The sequence below is a fragment of the Cnephaeus nilssonii genome (genome assembly GCF_951640355.1).
Source record: "Cnephaeus nilssonii genome assembly, chromosome: 21".
Taxonomy (NCBI): Eukaryota; Metazoa; Chordata; class Mammalia; order Chiroptera; family Vespertilionidae; genus Cnephaeus; species Cnephaeus nilssonii.
In genome coordinates, this window is record NC_137092.1 from 29698383 (window position 1) to 29722703 (window position 24321).

Sequence of the window (24321 nt, forward strand, 5' to 3'; positions counted from 1 at the left end):
ACAAATGTTATGTTTGATGTTGGTCCAGAGGTCCCTCAAACTATTCTCATTTTAAAAATTATTTTTGTGTTCCAATTTGGGTATTTTTTACTGTCTTCCAGATCTCCGATTCATCCCTCTGCTTTTTCTAATCTGTTGATTTCCTGTAATGCATTCTTCCTATCTCCATTTTTATGTTCCATATCTCTCTTCCGAACTTCTCAATGAGTTCATCGAACATCCTTTGTACTAGTATTTAGAACCCTGCTTCTGGTAGTTTGCATGCCGCCATTTCGTTTAGTTCTTTACTCAAGTCTTGTCCTATTCTTTTAATTGGTATGTTTCTTTTTATTAGGTCAATCTATATCTCAGTCTTGGCAGAGTTATCTTATGTAGTAGGTGCCCTGTGGGGCCCTTGAGATGGGTGCTGCAGGGGTGTTCCTTCTGTGTGTTGTGTGCCCTTCTGTTTTGTCTTGATTGCTGTCAGCATGTCAGTGACGACAGCGGATAAACTGCTGTGGGTGCAGACTCCATGTAGCAGGAGTTGCTTTAGTGGAGCTCTGGTGTGAACTGAGTCTACCCTTCAGGTGTGCTTTTGTGGAGCTGGCTGGGTAGGGATGCTCTGCTTTGAAATGAAGCTGGCCAACAGGTGTCTTGGTTTTGGGAGGGGTGGGGGCTCCAGGGCAGGCCCATGTTAGCCATTGGTGCCCAGCTTGGGGCCATCTGGTGGGAGCTACAAAGTGATTTAGGGTTGGTTGTCACTTGTGCTGGGTTTGGAGGCATTTGGAAGAGGGTATGCAGCAAACCAAGATTGGCTGCCAGTAGTGCTGGGCAGCACAATGTGAGGTGAGATCTGTGGCTGCTTATTGGAAGCTATGTTCTGAGCTACCATGGCCACAGCTAATTCCCAGCTTGGAGCCACCTAATGGAAATTACAGTGCAAGTTGAGACCAATCTGATTGGTGGTTTGTGGACCTTAAAGTCCACTTGTTGGAAGTATTACAGGATGTCATCCTCTCCCACCCCCCATTGACTTCCATCACCACACTATTGTCTGTGTCCATGGGATATGCATATAAATTCTTTTGTTAATCTTCCCCCACCCCACCCCAATGGGGCAGAGTTTTAAGGACTCACCAACGCAGGAGCATGTGGTGTTAGCAAGGTTCATGGAGAGCTCAGATTTGTACCTACCAGTGCTTCCATTTCAGAAAGCTGCTTTGCCCCTCCAAGTCTTGCCCTGTAGGTCCCTGGTGCAGGCCCCTCAAGGGGAATGCCTGGGACTTCAGCAGCCCTCTTTCTCACTTGGACATAATCCCTGCTGGTTTTCACAGCCAGATGTTATGGGCATTCCTCCTACCTGCACTGGTGCCCCTCACTCCTGTGGGGTGAGGGGAACCTCTGCAGTCAAGATATCCCTCCCATCAGACTCCTTATTGTGGCTTCTTTATAACCTTGGTTATAAGAGTTCTATTCAGCTAGTCTTTGGGTGGTTCTCGATGATGGTTTTTGGGTGTTTTTTTTTTTGGTAATTTTAATGTGGGAGAAGGTGAGCACTGTTTCTGTAACTGGAAGTCTTGACCAAAGTACTTTTACATGGACCTCTTATAGTTACTATTATAGTCAAGATCACTCTTCTACATACAGAAAGACTGGCCACGAGATCAGTCTGAGACCATTTTCAGCTGGAATGTATCACTTTCCTAGGCACTAACCAGTCTGTAACTTGCTCTCTCGTCTCTTACACATCAAATGAAAACTTCAAAGTTCGAATAATTTCTCTCTCAAAAAAACCCCAACAAATTCAAACTATTTTATGTTATTTCAAGTACTTAATTTCAATTCTGAATATAAGAATGTGGGCTTATAGTTCTGAAGTTATATCTGAAGTTATATATGATTTAAGGGGACAGAGGTGCTAATCTATGCAGATTAAGATATAATGATTATTCTTAGTCATGTTTTCTTTCCATTTGTTCCTGGGGCTCAAACTATATACCTAATATATATTCCTATCTAAAAGAGGGCTATTTAGAAGAAATGATGCATTGACTTAGTTATTGGTAGACTAGGATGCCTTGAATAAAATTATGCTTTTTCTACCTGGCACAAGAAAACCATGACTAATAGAAATAGATGAGCTTTTCCAAACAGAGTAGGTAATATACTCATTAGAAGTAAATGGTAGCTATTATCCTCAAATGACAGGTGGGCTCTCAAGTACAGTGGTTACTCCCACCTGAAGTTTGAGAAGGAAGTGATTTTTAGATTATTTTGTATAATCTATGAAATTCTCAAAAAAAAAAAAAAAAAAGAGGTAATCACTAAGCCAAGTTCCTAAATGCTGTGTATTTATTTTATTCTCTAAAATATATATTACTGCAAGAACAAAATATTAACAGTATGAGTGATAGGCATATCGTTATGTGAGTTCTCTTTCCATAAGTGAACTATGCTGACTTTAAAATACCACCTTGTTTAAATGGGGAGCTTAAGAAAAACCCCATTGTGCAAGGAGTAGATGAAGATTAAAGCTCACTATGGAAGCCCCTGGTGACAACAATGATTTTTATAAATATTTAAAAAATTAAATTGTATAAAATAGTACAAAAAGCTTGCCGTTCATTTTCATTAGGGTTTTTAGCACATTGCATTCAAGTGCTATGAGACTGAGAAGTCTAAGGCTCAGAAAGAAACCAACAGAAGATTTCTGATTCATATTAAAATCATAATCTAACCAACCATTAGGGGAAGTTTACCTGGAAATAACTTAAAAGTATTAGTATTGAGACTTTCAAATCATTATGCTTAATTGATTTTTTAAACATGATAATTCTAACTTGGAGAAAATATCTTATTATACGGAATCACATTCAGCTAACCTAAAATGTAATTTAAAATGTCAAATACCTTTGTCTTTCAGCTTTGTATGAACTAGTAAGATCATCGAAAAGCTTGCCATTCATTTCCATTAGGGTTTTCAGCACATTGTAAACCAGTGCTACGATGGTCCTAAAATGAAAAATAAGCCAGTGCTGGGTTATTGATGCCTCTAACAGGAAATGTAACACGGTCATCTCTGGAAGGAGTTAAATGTTGGCTGGTTCACTCAATCCGTTTTAGAGATGAAAAGAGGAAATGCTACAGATCACATAGCCAGTGGTGGTAGAGATGGTCTGATCCCAAACCCTGTCCTCACCCATGTATCATGCTCAGATTAAACTTTCACTAAAAACGCTATGGTTACTTCATGTCTGCTCTAGAGTCTCAAACCCCGAGGAACAGCAGCTTTAAAAGGACACGAACCCAGCTGCTGTGGCTCAGCGGTTGAGTGCTGACCCAGGAAACAATAGGTCACCAGTAGGGGGCATGCAGGAACAGCCAGTCAATGATGTTTCTCTCTATCCCTCTCCCTTCCTCTAAAAAATCAATAAAAACAAAACGAACATGATGTCATAGAAGTTAGAATATATGCCACCTAAGCATCACTTATATGACCTTAAGCACTTCAGCTTCTCCCTGCCATAGTGCTACCTGCAGAGATGAGTGTTAGTAGCAGCTCAACCCAGCCTGGCACTCGCAGCCATTTGTGCATCTCCACAAGTATTAGCTGGGTCTGACCACATACTGGTCTGGTGCAGAATGTCACACTAGAAAGTCCTACCTTCAGGGAGATTTGTAATTTTAAATTCAAATTAAGAACATACACATATATTTACATCTTATAAAGGTATATATACTATGTGATGTTAACCTTGGAATAAGTTCCAAATCTGCGTAGGCTTTATGTATGAGTTAGGAGAGCAAATGATAAAAAGGTTAAAAAGCCAAAGACACTTACGGATTCCAGTGTTCCTTGGAGATTTTGTACAAACTACCAAACATAATTGGCAGAATTTTATCAATATTCTCCTCAATCAAACTAAGAATATATTCATTATTCCAGAAGTACAACGCCCTTTCTGCAACCTGAAAGAAATATTTATCAATGTCAAAAACAAAAGAGAAAAGAAATAGTATAAAATAAAAATGGCTTTGCTGAGTGCATCATACCTGAAAATGAGAACTGGATACACACTTAGATATTTGCTTAAAAAGGGGCTCTTCAATTTTTTTGAACTGTGTTGGTTCAATGACATCTAAGATTTCTTCAATTTCTCCTAAAAACATCACCTAGGTTAAAAAAATTTTTTTAAGAAACATGACAAATTATATGATGTTAATATAGAAAACATTAAATGATTATCTCAGTGGACACAAAAGGACTTGACCGTTATTCTACCAAGTTTCTCTAATCCCCATAGGACAGCTGCTCAGTAGCAGGGCCAAAAGAAACATGGTTTACAGCCCTGAGAGCCAGTGTTCTAATGTACTATTTTTATTGAATCAAACCTACCTCTTTCTGGCTGCATGTTTTTGGCCAAAATTTCAGCAATCCTCTGATCACCTGCAAAAGGAAAAGTTTAGCATGTAATTAAGCAATAAAGTTAGTTCCAGGAAATTTTAAGTAATTGTGATTATATCAATATTCATTCTGAAGTATTATCTGAAGGATATAAGTGTATCCCCAGATTTTACTTATAAATGTTTATTGAATGCCTTTGTACCAGATACTGTTCATGATTTTCATAAAGCAGAGAGACCAACATAAGTTATCAATTAGACATATAAATAAAATTTCAATAGCAGTAAGTGCTACTAAGAAAATATAATAACTGCTGGGCTGAGGAGCGTAGGTTATTTTAGGGAGAAACTAAGGGACAAATAATTCTTATTTAAAACTATTATAAAGCACCAGAAAGCTCCCCAATTTATTTAATAGCTAGCATAATCTTGATAACCAAACTATACAAATTTCTGCAACTAAGTGAATCCAACAGCATATTAACAGAATACTATCTAGCCAATTATAATTTATTCCAGGATGGTTCAACTCATAGTTGTAGATTATATCTCAAAAAATTTGAACAGTTATTTGATATTTATTCTTATAAAATTTTAGTAAGACAGAACTAAGAATTTATTAGAAGCCATCAGTCATCATTATCAGAAAGCATTATACAATGCTTTCTTCGAAACAGCCTGTAAAACTATCTGGGCCTGGTGCTTTTGTGGAAATAGCCTTTTAGGATTTGTTATAGTTACTGATCTTGTCCAGTAATGAAGAACACTCATTCAAATTAAAATTGTAGAGAACATTGTGCTGGAGCTAATCCAGTAAGATGAAAAGGTTTTGATCAATAACTTTATAAAGGAATATCAGAATTTATTTCTCTAAGTATATATTAATTATACATCTTTATAATTTTAAAATAACTATTCCTAAATGGGTAGAAAAAAAATTACTAAAATGAGTAGAAAAATTCAATATATGGTCAGATAAAATCAATATACCTTTATAAAATAAAGTATTAATTATAATCAAATGAAAAATGCCTTTCATAACAAAAACTAATGTACATAAAGAATACAACTGGTAAGAAATGTTTAAGATTTATACAGTGAAAACTAAAACATCATTGAATATCATGAAAGACTAAGTAGATAAGATGATTCAATATTGTACAGGTATTTCTTCTGTACTTAATCTATAAATTTAATATAATTTCAATCAAATGCCAAATGAATTATTATCAATTAGAATAAGTGTTTCTAATTTCCAAAACTAGAAACACTTATTCTAAAAGCTATAAATGTAAAGCAAATAACCATGAATGGGATGGAGGGAGAGGAGGGAAAATTAATAAGATGGTATTAGCATCGAAACTGACAGAAGAGACATAAAATACAGTTATAACTAGACAGACTCGTGTGTGTGTATGTGTATGTGTATGTATATATAGTTTAAATATATGACAAAGGTGGCATTTCAGTTCCACGGGAAACAGATGAGTTAATTAAATAGTAGTACCTAAGACTGGTGGCTCACCATTTAGGGAGAAAAAAAAAAGTGTAGCTCCTTTGGTAGGCAGACTCCTAATCTCCCAAGATCTTTACTTCTTGAATCCACACTCTTCTGTAATCCTTATGTGTGGGCTGCCCTGGTGACTTCCACTTCACTAGCAGATTCTAAAGCCTTCTCATCTTGCAACTTTGGTAAAGCAACCTGCTATATTTGGAAATGCCCACGTTGACAAGGAATTGAGGGTGGCTGGTGGACAACAGCCAGCTAGAAACTGAGGCCCTCACTCAGTCCAACAGCACTTAAGGAACTGAATTTTCGACAAATGTGCACTCAGAAGCAGATCCTTCCTCATCTGAGCCTTTATATATGAGACTGGACAACACCTCAATTGCAGCCTTTCTTGGTAAGAAACCCTACAGCATAGGACCCAGCTAAGTCATCTAATATAAATCATATCCTGGTTCATATGAGATAATGTTTGTTTTAAGCCATTAAATTTTTAAATGTTATTCAGCAATAGAAAATTAATGCAGTTCCTTACCCTTGTCACAAATTTCGATTTCAGATGGGATGTGTGTGTGTGTGTGCCCTAATCCCAGACTCTCTGAATGTGATTTATTTGGAAATTGGATCTTTACAGATATAATTAAAAGTTAAAGATCTCAATATAAAGTCACCCTGGGTTATTTGGGTGGGCCCTAAATCCAACAACAAGTGTCCTTTTTAAGAGACATAAAGACAGAAGAGGCAATGGGAGATTGGAGCGATGTAGCCACAAGCCAAGGAAAACCTGGAGGACACCAGAAACTGGAAGAGGCAAGGAAGGGACTTTCCCTAGAGCATCTGGAGGTAATGCAGCCCTGCTGACTGACACCTTGATTTTGGACTTCTGGCCTTCAGAACTGTGAGAGAATAATTTCTGTCATTTTAAGCCACCAGGTTTGTGGTAATTCGTCATGGCAGTGCTAGGAAACAATTATAGATGGGATAAAGTTTTTATAGATAAAAACTAAATCCATAAAATAACCAGAATGTGATACTACAGAATATTTTGATCATCTCAAAGATTTCTCTTAGCATGTCAGTATGGCCAGAAGCCATATGATGAATACATTCCACCACATAAAAATATTTTTAGTTCTTTAAGGCAAAGTTAGTTAAAAACTATCTTCAAAATTAAAGAAAAACTTCAAATGGACAAAAAAATATTTGCAAAAATAGGAAAAGGATAAAAAGTAGGCAAAGGACACAGAAATATAAATGACCAATAACCATATAAAAGGATGGCTCAATCCCTGTAATAATGGCCAATGAAAATATTTCATATCTATTAGGCTAACAAATTTTAATATCAGCAAAAATTTTAAAACTTATCCTGCTAGGGTGAGGGAAAACAGGCATCTATATTGTTCAAACTCTGTGGAAGGCAACTTAGAACATGTTAAAATTTCCATGTATTCTTTGGCTAATTGGTTTAAAAAATTTACTTGCAGTAAAATTTTTATTTTGGTATACAGTTCTGAGGGGTTTTGTACACACACATTTTTTTTGGTAATAAACACCACAGACAGGACACAGCACAAATCCAACCCCTTAAAACACCCCCCTTCACCCAGCAACATGACTGTAACAATGAAAACTCCCATAATTCAATGCTCATTAATGGAAGATTGATTAGATATGTTAGGGTAACCCAAATGGAATCTGATGCTACCAGTGAACAAAACAATCAGGTTCATATGGAAAGATATTACATCTCACATTATATTGAGAGATGGGGGGGGAAAAATAAAAAGCACTGTCCCACCATTTGTTTAACCTACACATAAATACAGAAAAATTTTCTAGAAATATATTCACTTATAAGTGTTTACCTCCACATTGTGCTTTCTGATTTTGTATTATGTAAACCAAATTAACACACATTACTTTCATAAACAAAGTTATTTCCATTTCAGAAAATAATTTCAATGCAAAATTTAGGTACATATAGAATGTAAAAATAATAGCCACAGCTTATTTATAATTTTTAGGAAGCTTTAATATGAATGCCAGATTTCTAGGAAATGAATATTAAGGCTGAGACCCAAGTAACATGGCCATAATTTTGGTGCTGGAATAGCCTATGGTAGAAACTGCAAGGTCTCTCATATCTACAGATCTTTATGAATTGAAAAATATTTTTCTTTGTCAACTTAGACATTTACATTACTATCTCCTCATCCTGTTTCTATTTCCATTAACCCAACTCATCTAAGGCCAGATTTCTGGCCATCATCCCTCTTTAAAAATAAATCATCTCCCCTAGCCACCCATGTTAATTTAATATATTTAAATTATATCTGTTTACTACTCACCAACATGAACCGTCAGTTATGTTATAGGCTTTCTTTGTGTCAATTCTAATGAGTTATGGATTTGTATTAAGTTTTAATCCACTTTAGAAACTTATGTGGCTTCATGCACAGAGTGGGCTTTCTAATTCTTCTGATTTTTAAAAAGTATTTTTAGCTGTTTTCAGAAATAACTGCAAGTCTAAAAACTCAAAATATAAGGGAGTGAGTGGCAAAAGCATCTTTTGTTCCTTTACACATACAAAGGTCAAATCAAAGGGAGAATACTAAATACATAAGTTTTCCAAGCACACGTAGGGATAGCAGTTTAAATCCTTCAAACCTTCAGCAATCCTTCAAAAACTCTTAGTTTAAATATTCAGATTTAGGATACCTAGAAAGTACTATTAAAATTTTCAGTTCACCAAGGTTTTTTTATTCTTTTATACTTTCCTATTTCTCCCTGCCATCTTTTGTTTTTCTTGAATCTTCAGTTAATTTTCATAACATTTTTATTTTCTCCTGAATCTTCATATGATAGTCAAATAGTAAGTCAAATAGTAAGCAGTAGAATTCAAATAGTGAATTGATATGCTGATTCATAAAGTAAACAACCTTTATTCCAAGATTATATCTTAAGCTCCAAAGGCAAGGAGATGTTTTCAATCCCAATCATGTGGTTTATCATTAATAAGAGGGAAAACGCTATTTGTAAAGACAAAACAAAACTCAAAGGGAATAATTTTGGGACTTCAATGGTATGTTTTCATTTTAAAAGGTAAATCAAGATTAAAAAGATTATCAGTGAAGATAATATGTATATGAAATTTCAATGTAGTCATTTGATCCTGTCATTACCCATCTCAACTACTATGTTAATATTAATTTATATTTAAGTTATTCAAGAACATAACTCATGAGAACTCCTCTTCCTAACCCTATTCTTTGAATGTAGATTAACCTCTCATTCCTTGTCAATGACTTTAATTTAAAGTACATTACTACTACTGTTGATAACTCTGTAACGGTATATAACAGTATAAAGAAAGGTACAATGAAATGCTCCAATGTAGACCCAAAACATAAAAATAAATAGACCACTTACTGGTTCTGTTAGTGTTGTATCTTTCTCCAGGAACTGTACAACACAGTAGGCTAACTAAAATGGAAGGGACAGTTTATAAATATTACTGAGTGAAGTAACATTTAGTGATACAGGGTTTTTATATTTAGCTAACAAAAATGACTACCTCATTTTGATGAATTTTACTCTAGCTTAATCTCAATACTATATAAAAATTAGTATACTCACAATTGTGTAACTGTTTCACCTTGAAAGTAACTTCTGAATATAAAGTTAATTGAAGTAAGACTAGAGCTTAACATTTCACCTTTTCAGCATGTATGCCATGCTGATATATTATTCTCTAAGTAGTAATCGAGGAGACTAACTAGGTTATTGCAGCTAAACAGAACACTGCAGTTATGTGGGATTTATTCAATGCCATTTAGTTAAGTAGGTCAGGGCCTGGACTAGAAAAGAGCTTGACATTTTCTTTCCTATGTCTATACTCAATATGCACTGACCTTATTTAATAACACTAAAAATATTTTAAATTATAAAATTTTATTTTGGGCAACTTAAAAAGCAAATTGCTTAAATATACTTAAAATTGCCACCTCAGTACTTCTCAATTTCTCTGCCTTTATATCAGTCTTTGAAACAATATTCATTTCACTTGAAAGTTTTCTGAAGCTTACCTGAGCATGAAACAAAGCTAATCCTTTTGCAGTATGCATAGGAATAAGAACCTTCATTAGAAATTGTTTATGTTCTGCTTTCAGTGGCAATGCAAAGCCATTGATAATACTGGAGGGAAAAAAAGGCAGGGGGAAGGGTTAAGTAGTTACTACTTTATTTCTAAAAGTTATTATAGCCATGAGTACATAAGGAACTGTGCTCTGCTTCAATCCTGGTGTTGAATTACTTGCTCATCTTCAAACTACTTTAGGCAGACTATTACTATGAAGTCTTTAAATCATTCAATGATCCCAAGAGTAAACTAGGACTACCAATTAATGTTCCAGTGAGTAATTTCTATCTTCATTTCCTATATAAGCTTATCACTTTATGCACTGTTGCCTTTACTTTTTTCATCCCTAAAGCCAGAATCAATATCACAATAATAAGCATTTTTAATATTTCTGAAGTAAATGGGTTGTTTCTCTTACTTTATTGAAGGATCTTAAACTAAGAAGTAATTCTCTCCATAGTCATTCTGTTAACTACTAAAGATTTTAGCTTCCTCTAGTACAAATACAGGGGTCTAAACATTTCTCAAGTTAATAAGGAAGGCGAAATGTTCATGTAAACTAAAATCAAAGGCTGTACAATCTTCTAAAAAGAACAGGTGGATTAAGAATGGTCTATCAACATATGAACAAGAATTCTTACAACTTCATCAAAAGATTCACTGTAGCTTATTTCATCTCTTCCCAATCAGATCCTATAAATTTCTGAGGCAGTCTGGCAAGATAAGGCATAAAACATGCCACAACTTCAAAAGCAAGAAGCCTATTCTGAAACAGATGTCTTGCATGGCAGTACTTTAAAAATGCTGACCCTCCCAAGAAAACTATAATAAGAATTCAGTTGAGAAACGATGTCTTGCAGTCTCTATTTAAGTATAATTTCTCCAACCCCAGCTAAGATTTTAACACATAAGACATTCAAACTTACTTAATTCTGAAAAAGAACAAGAAAAAATAAAACACAAAACTGACCTACCTTCCTAATATTTCCAGGAGTTCAGCAACACCATTGAAATGTTCTGTTTCATATATAAACCTGAATTTAAAATAAAGATAGTTTTCTGATAGTTTGTTTTTCATTACATCTAAGAGAAAGGCAGAAATAAACCCCCAAGGATAACTATAAGAACTGTACAAGAATGCTGTAAGAATTCCTTGTAAACGGTTTTTCCCCAAATCAGTTACTTCTCAGCAATCTTATAAAAGAAAGTCTATTTCCTACTAAACCAGATACTTAAAAACAAACAAAACAAAAAAGGATATGTTTATTGATTTTAGAGAGAGGAAGGAGGGAGAAACATTGACTGGTCGCCTCCCTCATGTGCCCTAACAGGGAATGAAACCCACAACCTTTTAGTATGTGGGGTGACACTCCAACCACTGAGTCACCTGGCCAGAGCTAAACCAGATACTTTTAAATATTTCATATTTAAGCATATACTTTTGTTAAAACTTGCTATATGTTAAGATAATCTTTCACCTGGAATATTTTATTTTACTTAAAAATTTTTGAGAAAGATGGGTTTCCTCGAGGAAATACTTTTTAAAATAGGGAACCTTACTCAGGAAAATCCAAGAGAAAAGAACCCACATATAATAAAGCCACCATTATTCAGAATTCTCTAAACCTAAACTACACAGGCTGCCTAGCTTTCCAAGATTAAGATCACCCTTAAAGCAGGGAGGCAAATTCAAAGAAACACAAGACAAAGGAAGGATGACACAGAACTGGAGAGAGATGCTCTTCTGTAGTTGTTACAATGTGGAAATGCTAGCCTAATTTTGCCAGATCTTCAATTTAAAACAAACATACCAAACCTAAGTGTGAGTATTAAAGTGAAATCTCCTACTGTGAGGCAACTAAATAGACTATCACTTATAAAGTAGCTAAAAGGTAGATCCCATATAAATTTAAATACCTTTATCAGAAAATCAAATGAAAGTACTTCCAAGAGCTACTGATTTAAATAGTTCTTACAAAATTTTCAAACAAAAAAACTCAAGGAAATAGATAATTAGACAAATTCTCCTCACAATAAATCTTACACGTGAATAACAGTATTATCTATTAAAAACTTAATTACTATTATCCACATAGATGAAAAGTAGGTTATACATTTCTACAAAGTTAGAGGCAAGCAAATGATGTCCACACAATGGGCTAAAAATGACTCAAATACTAGCAGTTACATTTCCAAATTTCAGATGTTAAAAGTTAACCTAAAGCAACTGGAATAAAAAGAAAATATGAAAGGGGTAAAAAGCACTATATATGAATATATGACCAATTTACCTGAGGAAAATGTTATTAATTTGTTTTCTGATGAATGCTCTTAATCCAAGAAATTTCCCATAAATTCGATGCAGAACAGTCTTCAGGAAGTCACGTTCTCTGGGATCTTCACTATCAAAAAGTTCCAGGAGCTTTAAAAAAAAGCTGAGAAATTACTTTTTAAAAATAATCAAGCTAAAACTTCACTTTATTCTAATACTGATTTTAGATAACCCATGAACCTTTTTTTTTTAATTTAAAGATTCTGCCTTATATTGGTTTTAGTCTTGCTAACTAGTGAAGCTAAAGAAAAGCTTAGGGAGAATTTCTCTTCACTTATTTCATTTCAAAAAGTGTACCTTTTTTGCCCTGCCACTCATTTTAAAATTCTATCCCACTCTTGACTTACTAAACATGGTCCATAACTTTACAGTGTTGAAATTTAAGAGTTTTTAATGCTTTTTGATAGTAAGTCAAAATTACATGCAAAAATCCTAAAACTTGTAGATTGCAAGTCATTAAGTAAATGAAGTTAAAATACATGTGCACATGTGTATTTCCGATTTACTAAAAAGATTCACACAAACCAAGGCTTTTTGTGTGTGTGTGATTTTACACTAAAAAAAATGTAAGAGTCACCATGCCAACAGCTCAAAAATTGTTATTTAGTTAATAGGATAAATTATTGTAGATACATGTTAACAGTGTGGAGATCATTCATGAAATAACACAAATAAAAGATAAGACCACAGATTTTTATTTAAAGTCAGCTAAGCAGTCCTGGCCAGGTGGTTCAGTTGGCTGGAGCATCATCCCATACACCAAAAAAGGTGATGGGTTTGATTCTGGATCAGGGCACAACCCAGTCAGAGTGTATTTGGGAGGCAACCGATTGATGTTTCTTTCTTACATCGATGTTTCACTCTCTCCCTCTCTCTCTAAAATGGCTGGAAAAGTTTAAGCCAGTTCAAATTGACCAAATCATCATTTTCCTATACACAACTCTTTAGCAAAGGTAGGATAAAAGATCTTCAAAAAAAAGTCAAAAGCTCACATTTTTAAAGTGGTACAGAAACTGAATTTCTTCTGCCAAAAAACATATTACTATATTTTAAATGAAACTGGAGTTTCTTAGGAAAAATTATAATCTCTCTTGAAGAATGAAGTTGTCAAGGAATTTTATGTTCTGTACTTTGGTATTGATAATTACAGTTAAAATCGCAAGCTCTGAACATCATTCGAAGTTCTTTTTTCATTCTGTCTTGAATTACATGTAATTGTGTACATATATATCTCTTCTACTAGAGTTAATATTTTTTGAGGATAGTGATGCCTTTTGTCGTATTTATATTCCCCTAAACAAGTGTCTTGCTTAGTTTCCATTCTTTGTTCATGAGTTTATGAAAGTACTGTATGAGGCTCCAGTAAAACCATCTTTGGAACATGAGAATTTGTGTTAATGTACCTAAGAAGTTCAGTTCAAATTATTCTAATTAAAAATGACTAAACTACTCACTTAACACACTCATATGCAAGTTTTTGATGATGAGTTACTTTGAAGATATGCTTTCAAATTAATAACAGTGGCCCTTAATTAAGGTGGTCATGTCTAATTCAAGTTGATCCTTGGGGAAAATATTTAGAGAACAGTTGTTAGCAAAGTGTCAAATCTATTTAAAGAAACCTATTTTGAAATATAACCTATATAAATTTATTGAGATAATATAATATTAACACAATGAAACACATACAAAACTAGTACTCAGGAAACTTTCTTATTCTGGCACTGATACTTTTATCTAACTGTGCTTTTAAGAGTAATTTATAACCCATGAGCCTATTTCTTCATTGATAAAATGAGGATTGAAACCAATTCTTTGTTTTTGTTTTTTTAAGAAAAGATCAGAGGTCAGAGTGTGTAGTTCAAATCCTGATTGTGCCATCTACTGACTGAAATTGGACATGGTCAAGCTCTTTATATATATGGACAGTGCTTGGCACATATAATGTACTCAATAATTCTTACCTTCCTTCTTTCTTCTGAAACTCATGATTTGAACATAACCTGAAACTATACAATTATTTTCTTCTCTTGAAAAAATGAATTGTCCAAATTTATACCTTAGACTCTAAGACTTAATATTTATCACCTAATCAAATAATTTCAAAATCCAGAAGCAGAGAATCCCCATACATACTATGTAATAAAACAACACACTAGGAATACCTCAGTGAAGTGATCTGTGAAAGCAGTCATACAAACTGCTAGAAAACAAATGACTGGGCTTTGGCTTCTCAGCTAATTCAGGCATTTAGAGTAAAGGTGGAAAATGGGTCCCACTATACCAGTTTTTATTCTTGTTCCCCTTAAAATCTACTGAATAATCTAGCAACTGAAAGGCCTCAAGCTCTACACTGAGGAAACACTAAGGCATTTGTTCCTCTCAACCTGCTATTATTTTAAATACAATTTAACATGGCATTACTAGAATTCCTTATTATACCATACTAGAGGAATTCGTGCACCCGTGGGGTCCCTCAGCCTGGCCTGCACCCTCTTGCAATCCGGGACCCCTCGGGGGATGTTGGACTGCCAGTATTGGCCTGATCATCGCAGGCCAGCCCAGACTGCGGGGATCAGGCTGAAACCGGCAGTCTGACATCCCCTGAGGGATGTGCGTGAAGTGGCAGGTGGCCAGGGAGGAGTCCAAGCCTGGGCCAGGTGGTCCTGCTCATCCCAGCCCTGCTGTGCCTGCCACCGCCGCTTGGTAGTCCCGCCACAGAGGTGGAAGAGGCTCGCGATGCCCCAGCTTCATTTCCCAGCCATGAGCCTGGAATCTGGTGCCCGTTGGTCAGCTGAGCGCACTCCTGCTGTGGGAGTGCACTGACCACCAGGGGGCAGCTCCTGTGTTGAGAGTCTGCCCCCTGGTAGTCAGTGCGCGGTCGCTTAGGCTTTTATATATATAGATTCACAGCAATTAGTTAGAATACTTTATATGAGGGTCGGGGATAGTTATAAATAACCAAAATTGAACTCCAAATATGTGTAACTCATGTTTATAATCTTTATCATAGGGAATACACATGGTGGGAGAGGGTAGGAAGGGTTCTTGTAATTTTAATCCTAGCCTCAGCGGTGAGTTCATTGATTCCCTTTTATCTTATCTTTCTTTAAAATGCAAATAACTCAAATTCCTAATGATACTTACATACCTACAAGTATTTCAAAAGAGAAAAATTTGGTCTACCTCACAATTTTGTCTAGGGCCAGCCAATTCTACATAGTTAAAAAGAGGTCTTTATATTGTTTAAAAGATTTTGAAAATAAAAATAAAAATGAACACATTTTGAGGAATTAATTTTGAGTATGTAGGTTCTAAAAATGCTTGCTTTTCTGATCTTTACAAAATAACTGGGAATCTAGGATTGGATTGGTTAATTTGATTGACTTCATTAGAAGTTAATCCTTTCTCTTTAAAATACTCTTCCATTCTCAAAGCTACTTAATTTTTATCCTAATTGGCAAGAATTGTAAGTGCTGCCAAAACCGGTTTGGCTCAGTGGATAGAGCGTCGGTCTGCGGACTGAAAGGTCCCAGGTTCGATTCCGGTCAAGGGCATGTACATTGGTTGCGGGCACATCCCCGGTAGGGGGTGTGCAGGAGGCAGCTGGTCGATGTTTCTCTCTCATCGATGTTTCTAGCTCTCTATCCCTCTCCCTTCCTCTCTATAAAATATCAATAAAATATATTTTTTAAAAAAAAAGAATTGTAAGTGCTGTTAAACTGAAATATTAAAGTTTTGAAAGACTATTTTATTTTAATCACAACTTAATCATTGCTAAGGTGAACATAAGAAAATTTAAGACATAAGAATGCCTTACCTGTTGTACAAATTTCTGATCAATGTATCGCTTTGCAATGCTAGGCTGGAAATCAGGGCTTTCCAAAAATCTTAAGAAGAATTCATACACCAACTATGAGAGAAAATCAAATAAAAGTTAAGATGATGCCAAAAAATACTACGCTAAGTTAATGTCATACCAAAAACACACCTCCCTTACCAACAAGTAGGGAAATTTTGGATCTCATTAGAAAAGTAATAAGTTGTAACAGTTTTTTAAAACTAAATATACACAATTTGGTCTCATAAGCCGTAAATTTTGAGAATTGTAATAGCTTTGTAATTGCAATAGCTTTATATCACTCATTGAAATTTTAGATTACAGGAGCTAGAAAATAAACATGGTCCCTATTAAATATTTAATTAAGAAGACTACTTTGCAGCCCATATTCACTGGGAAAATATTCTTTCTCCAGTGGACCACTAAACTACCTCAATTTAATCTCCAGAGTTTGTTAAATACATAAGAACTCCATCCAGATAAGAATAAACAGGATTATAAAGGGCAGTGTATAAAAAAGTAAAATAAAAAATCCTCAGGTCTTTATTTAAAACTATAATTGGGGGAAAAGAGTTAAATTGAAACCAGCATACCTTGTCCACACTTGGGAAATAATGAACCAAATTATATACAGAGCTCAGGAAGGAATGTCTGTTCACCACAGTGAATAAACTAGAAGTTACAGCAGGCCTTCTACTTAAAAAGTGCCAGGATCTTAAAAGTAACAGCAAACCCGACCAGTGTGGCTCAGTGGTTGAGCACTGACCTATGAAACAGGAGGTCACGGTTCAATTCCCGGTCAGGGAACATGCCTGGGTTGTAGGCTTGATCCCTAGTGGCAGGGGGTCGGGGGGGGGGGGGGGGCGGTGCAGGAGGCAGCCGATCAATGATTCTCTCTCATCATTGATGTTTCTATCTCTCCTTTCACTTTCTCTCTGAAATCAATAAAAATATAAAATTTCTAAAATGTAATAGCAAATGTTCACTTGCTGCCACCAATCAGAAAAATACTTGCCTCCATTCAGTCAACTTGCCTCCATTACACCTACTCTATCTTTCAAAGAGAAAGGCAAATACACTGAAGTTTTTGTTGTTGTAATCGTAACAGCTATGAAAGTATAGCCCAAAATGTGCCTCAATTTATTAGCCATTAAACTACATATCAATCTAGCACCCTAAAAATAAAAAATAAAGGATTCGATCCCAAAGTAAAAATAGTCATCCAATAAACATTTAGGCCACATTTCTGTGCCACTAAAGAAGTGATAAAAAGTGATAAAAAATAATGCACAATCTGCCTGTATTCCAGGCCAATACAGCAGCCAAAGCCTCCCTAATTATCTAAAACAGAAGTGGGGAACATCCGGCCCACAGAATCATTTGGTCTGGCCCTGCTGAGGCATTAGGGTGAGGTAATGAAATGTCTGACCAAATATAGCTGGCTAATTTTTAAGTTGATAATTTTGTATAGCCCTCGAATGATCCAAATGGCCTTTGCAGAAAAAAAGGTTCACCCCTGATCTAAAAGATACACAGAAAATTACTCTTTTTTTTTTAAAGAGTATGTTTTTTATTCATTTGAGAGAGAAACATCAATTGATAAGCTGCATCCTGTATGCCACCTACTGGATATCGAGCCCACAACCTGGCATGTGCCATGACTGGGAATCCAACCAGCGTGAGACTACGCTCAACCAACTGAACCACACAAGCCAGGGCAGAAAATTACTCTTGTTGGTCCTCAATAAATATAAAGCAATAATACTTAGGGGGGAAAACTGTTGCTCATTAATAATCATGAAATACTATAAGACATGACTAATCTCCAGCTACTAAAACGACATTTCTTTTGTCCCTTCTTTTGTTTATTCCATTCTTCCATTGCTCATTAGCATTTCCATTACAGTGTGAAAAAGTAGAGATACTAGTAAACGGAAAATTAGTACATTTTTAGGAAATTCATGAAAAGGACTAGAGGAACAGAAATTTGAAAGGTTTTGAAATTACTTGTGCTTATTCTCTCATAATTAAATTTAATGTTTGTTTTTCGTCCTATCAAATTAATTTCTAGCATCAAGGATTTAATAAGTTAAATGTAAAATGTAAACTTTTAGTACAAAACAAAAACTTTTGGTGAACTGATTCAAAGTACATTAACAACAACAAGGAAAGAAACTCTCCTTGAACAAATTTCTTCAGTGCTGCAACTCTCCATAATGCCATTTATCAGAGTAGTTTTAATATTCCAGAGTAGTTTTAATATTCCATTCTAAAAAAAGACAAGTAATGATGTAGCAACAATATATTGACAAATCTATAAATCAGCTCACTTAGTATTTAGTAGTTTCTGAGTTCCTAACCATCTAATGGCCAAATTTTAGAACTGTATACCATATTTTAGTTACTAGAAAGATTTTAAACTATAAATATATATATGTAATTAGGGCAGACCATTTAAGTCAGAGGATCATGAATGAATGTAAATTTCTTACATGTGTATCTGTGTATTTGTTTTGGGAGAAAACTCAACTTATAAAAATCTTATTCTGAAAGCAATTCACCACCTCCTAAAATGTTAAGAACTATTAGTTTCAGAAAATTTATTTGAAATCTCAAACCATATCAGTGAAAAATAGAAAGCATACTGTTTATTTGGCTGAATTTCCAGTGTTAATTTCCACAGGCAGATAAAAATATCTTAATCTTTCACTAGTCCTGGGACTCTTGTCTATTTTATTTAGATTTTTATTTGCTAGATAGAGTGAATAAATTAATAACGAGGCAGACTATTGCTTAAAGTGTCACAAATAGTTTAGAATATAAATTTATTTTTCTTGTCTTTTATAATAATAAAAAAAACACATCTAAAATGACCTCTAAAAAATAAGTCCTGGCAAAATAAAAAACACACAAGATAATCTGAATATCTAGCTCCCACATATACAGCAGGGTTCCCCTCTACCTCCCAGGGACTATATTAAAAATAGCTGATGTTGCTAATTATCCATCCTATTGTCATTAAAAAATATCATTTTTCATTTTATTCAAGACAAATTCTCGCCTCCAAGCATTCTACCCATTCCCTTCCCCTTGTCTGTTTCTACTACTGAAGCTAGAAAAATTAAATATTCACTGTCAGTCTGCCTTACAGCTAGTGTAATGGAAAAAGGAAAAAGAGGATGGAAAAAGAAAAACTAAAAACAATCCAACAGGCCCCAGCCAGGTGGCTCAGTTGGTTGGAGCCTCGCCCCGTACACCAAAAAGGTTGCAGGTTTGATCCCCAGTCTGGAGATCAAACATACAGGAGGCAAATAATAGATGTTTCTCTCTCATACAGATATTTCTCTCTCTCTCTCGGTTTTTTTTGTGTGTGTGTGTGTGTGTGTGTGTGTGTGTGTGTGTGTGTGTGTGAGAGAGAGAGAGAGAGAGAGAGAGAGAGAGAGAGAGAGAGAGAGCGCCACAACAATCCAAGAGAATGAAGAAATATTTTTAAAAAATGGTTTCCAAGAGAAAGTGAGAGATGCAGAGGCAAAGAAGAGCCAACATACAAATAGCAGGCATCCCCAAGAAGAAAGACAAAACAGTGGAACAAAAGATGTATTAAAAACTATTATTGAAAAAAAACTTTTTAGAAATAAAAGTGGGCTTTTTTTAGTAAAGAGCACTATTTAACTGGAAAATTTGCCTAGAAAAATCACCACTTATGTACATGGTAGGGCAAAAGTTGGTTTACAGTTGTGAGTATAACACAGTTTATTCTTATAATATTATTTATTAATTGTATTATTTTCCATATGAACAACTGTAAACCTACTTTTGCCCCACCCTGTATAGTCTGGTAAAGTTATTGGCCATTAAAGGAAAAACATTCTTTGGGCATCCAGGCAAAATTACCAAGTCTTTATAGAAGGGAAAGAAAATCAGACAAATCAGAAGACAACAGAACAACATACTTAAGGTACTCAAGAAAAAAAGATGACCCTAGGATTTTATATCAAATCAAATTTATCTTTAAAAATAAAAGCTATAGCCCTAACCGGTTTGGCTCAGTGGATAGAGCGTCAGCCTGCGGACTGAAAGGTCCCAGGTTCGATTCCGGTCCTTGGTTGCGGGCACATCCCCAATAGGAGGTGTGCAGGAGGCAGCTGATTGATGTTTCTCTCTCATCAGTGTTTCTAACTCTCCTCCCTTCCTCTCTGTAAAAAATCAATAAAATATATTTAAAAAAAATAAAAAATAAAAGCTATAAAGATAAACTGGTATTAAACATGCAAGTACTCATGGAATAATGTTCCCATGAGCCCTTCTACTAATGAATGAGCTCCAAATTTCCAAGAAATGACTAGAGAAACTTTGACATAAAGAATTATGGTAAACATTAAAAATGTTACCTGTAGGACTAATAACAAATGATGGGTATAAAGGTGACAGAATAGTATACAATTCGTTATATGTTCTAGCTATGTAGGTATCATGCAACTCTCAAAAATAGGGAGTTGGGGGAAGGGATGGAAAAGAGTATATGGAAAGTAGAAGCTTCAAAGTGCCATATACGTATTTACTGAGATTAAAAGGATACTAACTTTATATTAGACTAGAGGCCTATGCATGAAATTTGTGCAAGAGTAGGCCTTCTTTCCCCACCTGCCAGCACCAGCTTCCCTCTGGCACCTGGGCCTCCCTCTGGCTGCCGGCAGGCACCCAGGACCTGGGCTTCCCCTTTCCCCGCCCCGGCAGGCATCCGGGACTCAGGCTTCCCTCACTGCCCCAGCTTCGTCCGGAAGGACGTCCTAATTACCATATAATGCTTTTATTATTATAGACTAGAGGCCCAGTGCACGAAATTCGTGCATGGGAGGGTGTCCCCTCAGCCCAGCCTGCACCCTCTCCAATCCGGGACCCCTCGGAGGATGTCTGACTGCCCGTTTAGGCCCGATCATGGGGACAATCTAGGACCACTGGCTCCTAACTGCTCATCTGCCTGCCTGCCTAATCACCCCTAACTGCCCACCCCTGCTGGTCTGCCCCCCTGCCAGCCTGGTTGCCCCTTACTGCCCCCCCCTGCCTGGTCACCCCTCACTGCCCCCCTCTGCCAGCCTGGTCTCCCCTCACTAACCCCCTTGCCGGCCTGGTCGCCTCACACAGCCTGTTTGGTTGTCCGTTCGGTTGTGATGGTCGCTTAGGCTTTTATATATATAGATTCTAGGGAAGAAGGAAGTGGGAAAGAGACTACTTGCTAATGTCAGTATTATTCATTCTAGGGAACGAATAAACTAGCTACAAAAGAGAGAGCTAAAGGTATCAGTATAAAGGTAACTGTAAGAACAAAATATATTTCTTCCGATATACCCAAAGTTGTATCATTTAAGGGGAAGAAAGGTTCTATGTGCGAGGTTCTGTGCAGACATTACCCATCAATCTTTACACAACCCTGTTTTATCCCAGTTTTATAAAGGAGGATGCAGAGAAGTTAAACAGCTTACCAAAGAGCATGCATGTAAAAAAGTATCAAAACTGTGATTTGCGTAGAGGTCTGTCACCAGATTCATTTCCATTCACCCTGCTTTATAATGATAATTCTCTTACTTGTTAGAATTTGTACATATAAACTTTTTAAAAATATATTTTATTGATTTCTTATAGAGAGGAAGGGAGAGGGATAGAGTTAGAAACATCGATGAGAGAGAAACATCAATCAGCTGCTTCCTGCACACCCCCTACTGGGGATGTGCCCGAAACCAAGGTACATGCCCTTGACAGGAATCGAACCTGGGACCCCTCAGTCCGCAGGTCGATGCTCTTTCCACTGAGCCAAACCGGTTAGGGCTGTACATATAAACTTTGGTTCCAGCTAACCAAAGCACATCTGTACATGTATAATTATACCTTGAAAAACTCATTAGGCTAAAAAAAGAAAAAGTGATGATGACTAATTATTTGGAAGATCTAATTTATTGTTGTTAAAATGAAGCTGAAAAGATATGAATTAAACGCCATAGACTATATCTAGATGAGACAGTAAAGTTTTAATAATTAAGAGCAAGGACTTTTGGTGTAATACTGAGTTGTAAACCTGATTCTGCCACTTACTATTTCTTGGGCAGAATTCTTAATTTCTTTTACCATAATCTAACCTGATCTATAAAATATAAAGAATGCCTACTTTATAGTGTTGCTACTATAAGGATTAAATTAGATGATGTACATAAAGCAGTTGCCACTATCTCTGGAGTGTGGTAAGTGCTCAATAAATGGTAGCTATTGTTATTGCTACTAATACAATTCATTAAACATGATCAGTAGTCATAAGTAAGTACCATTGGTCATTTATAGGCAAATACATTAAATTCTCTAGAAAAACACTTGTGTTTGTCTGAATTTTTAAAAAATATATATTTATTGATTTCAGAGAGGGAGAGGAAGAGGGAGAGAGAGAGAGAGAGAGAAACATCAATGATGAGAATCATTGATCGGCTGCCTCCAGCACGTCCCCTACTGGGGATCGAGCCTGCAACCCAGGCATGTGCCCTTGGCCGGAATCGAACCTGGGACCCTTCAGTCCGCAGGCCAATGCTCTATCCACTGAGCCAAACTAGCTAGGGCTGTCTGAAATTTTTAAGTTATTAATATTATCTGAAAAATATAAAAGTCATATTTGAAGCATTAGGCAAGAGTACTTTGAACATGGTGACTTTTACTTTTTCCCTCAAAACCTTGCTTATTTTAAAAATAAGAAAATATCTAAACTGAAAGTGTCACTTGAGTACCTGAATCTAATCTAAAGAGTTCTAGTTACTCAAGTATTAAGTGAGATAGCGCCAACCTGATTCTATTGAGTGAAGCCTAGATGATGATAATAATAAAGCCACATATTTGAGGGGATGTTTAAATGAAGCAATTACAGCTAGATAAAATTAGGGAAGGCTTAATGGAAGAACTGGTTCTGCCTACATAATAAATTTTTATTGCTAATTTTCCAATGATTCCGAGGAGTTGTCACTCAATGGCATTTAGAATAAGAAAACTAACCCTCCTTTAATCTCAACTAAAAAGATGTGCTCCTGAGATGGACTTCTGAAATGGCAGAGTGAAGACTTTGGTGAATTTGATGCCCCACCCCCCCAAAAAAGTGAAAAACAATTTGGGCTAGCAGAAGAAAGAATAAGTGAATGTGAAGATAGATCAATAGAAATTATGCAATTTGAGGTACAGGAAGAAAAAATAAAAATGAAGAGCTTCAGAGAACTGTAAGACATCATCAATAATACCAACATACAGATATTGGAAGTCTCAGGAAGAGGACAAAGAGGCAGAAAAAATATTTGATGAAATAATGGTTACAAAAACCTCAAATTTGATGCAATTAATTTATATAATGAATTTTTTCCCAAAAAAATTTTAAATATGTTTTTAAAACTGATTTTATAGAGAGAGTAAGGAAGTGGGATAGACAGAAACATTGATGAGTGAGAAACATCCATTGGCTATTTCCTGTATATCCCCACTGAGGATCAAGCCTGCAACCTGGGCATGTGCCCTGATTGGGAATTGAACCAGCGACCACTTGGTGCATGGGATGATGCTCAACCACTGAGCTACACCAGTCAGGCCACAATGAATTCTTAATTGGAGCTCAATTAACTCCATGTAGAATAAAGTCAAAGAGATCCACATCTAGATGGATCATAATTCAGAAAAGTCAAAGACAAAGAGAAAATGTTCAAAGTAGCAAGAGAAAAATAATTCTCACATACAAGAGATTCTAAGTAAAATTAACAACTGACTTGTCACCAGAAAACCATGGATGCCAACCCAGCCAATGTGACTCAGTGGTTGAGGCACATGCCTGGGTAGTGGGTTTGATCCCCAGTAGGGGGTATACAGGAGGCAGCTGATCAATGATTCTCTCTCATCAATGATGTTTCTATCCCTCTCCTTTCCTCTCTCTGAAATCAATAAAAAAATGACATTTCCAGAAAAAAAACACTGAGAGAATTCATCACCAACAGACTTGCCATACAAGAAATACTAAAGGGAATCCTTCAGGCTGAAATGAAAGGACAATATATGTAACTCGAATCTATAGGAAGAATAAAGAACATGGGGTAAAGGTAAAT

General features: G+C 35.8%; 1 protein-coding gene across 1 annotated transcript in view; it reads right to left on the reverse strand.

Annotated features, from left to right (window-relative positions):
- The window catches only part of PPP2R5A (protein phosphatase 2 regulatory subunit B'alpha), a 78640-nt gene that overhangs the window by 6302 nt on the left and 48017 nt on the right, over window positions 1-24321 (reverse strand). Inside the window, exons 4-12 of the mRNA XM_079761919.1 lie at window positions 16184-16276; window positions 12323-12453; window positions 11006-11065; window positions 9979-10087; window positions 9323-9376; window positions 4376-4426; window positions 4033-4152; window positions 3821-3948; window positions 2890-2991 (exon numbers count right to left, since the gene is read on the reverse strand). Of these exons, the coding sequence (XP_079618045.1) occupies window positions 2890-2991; window positions 3821-3948; window positions 4033-4152; window positions 4376-4426; window positions 9323-9376; window positions 9979-10087; window positions 11006-11065; window positions 12323-12453; window positions 16184-16276 (848 nt within the window). The remainder of the gene's footprint in view (window positions 1-2889; window positions 2992-3820; window positions 3949-4032; window positions 4153-4375; window positions 4427-9322; window positions 9377-9978; window positions 10088-11005; window positions 11066-12322; window positions 12454-16183; window positions 16277-24321) is intronic.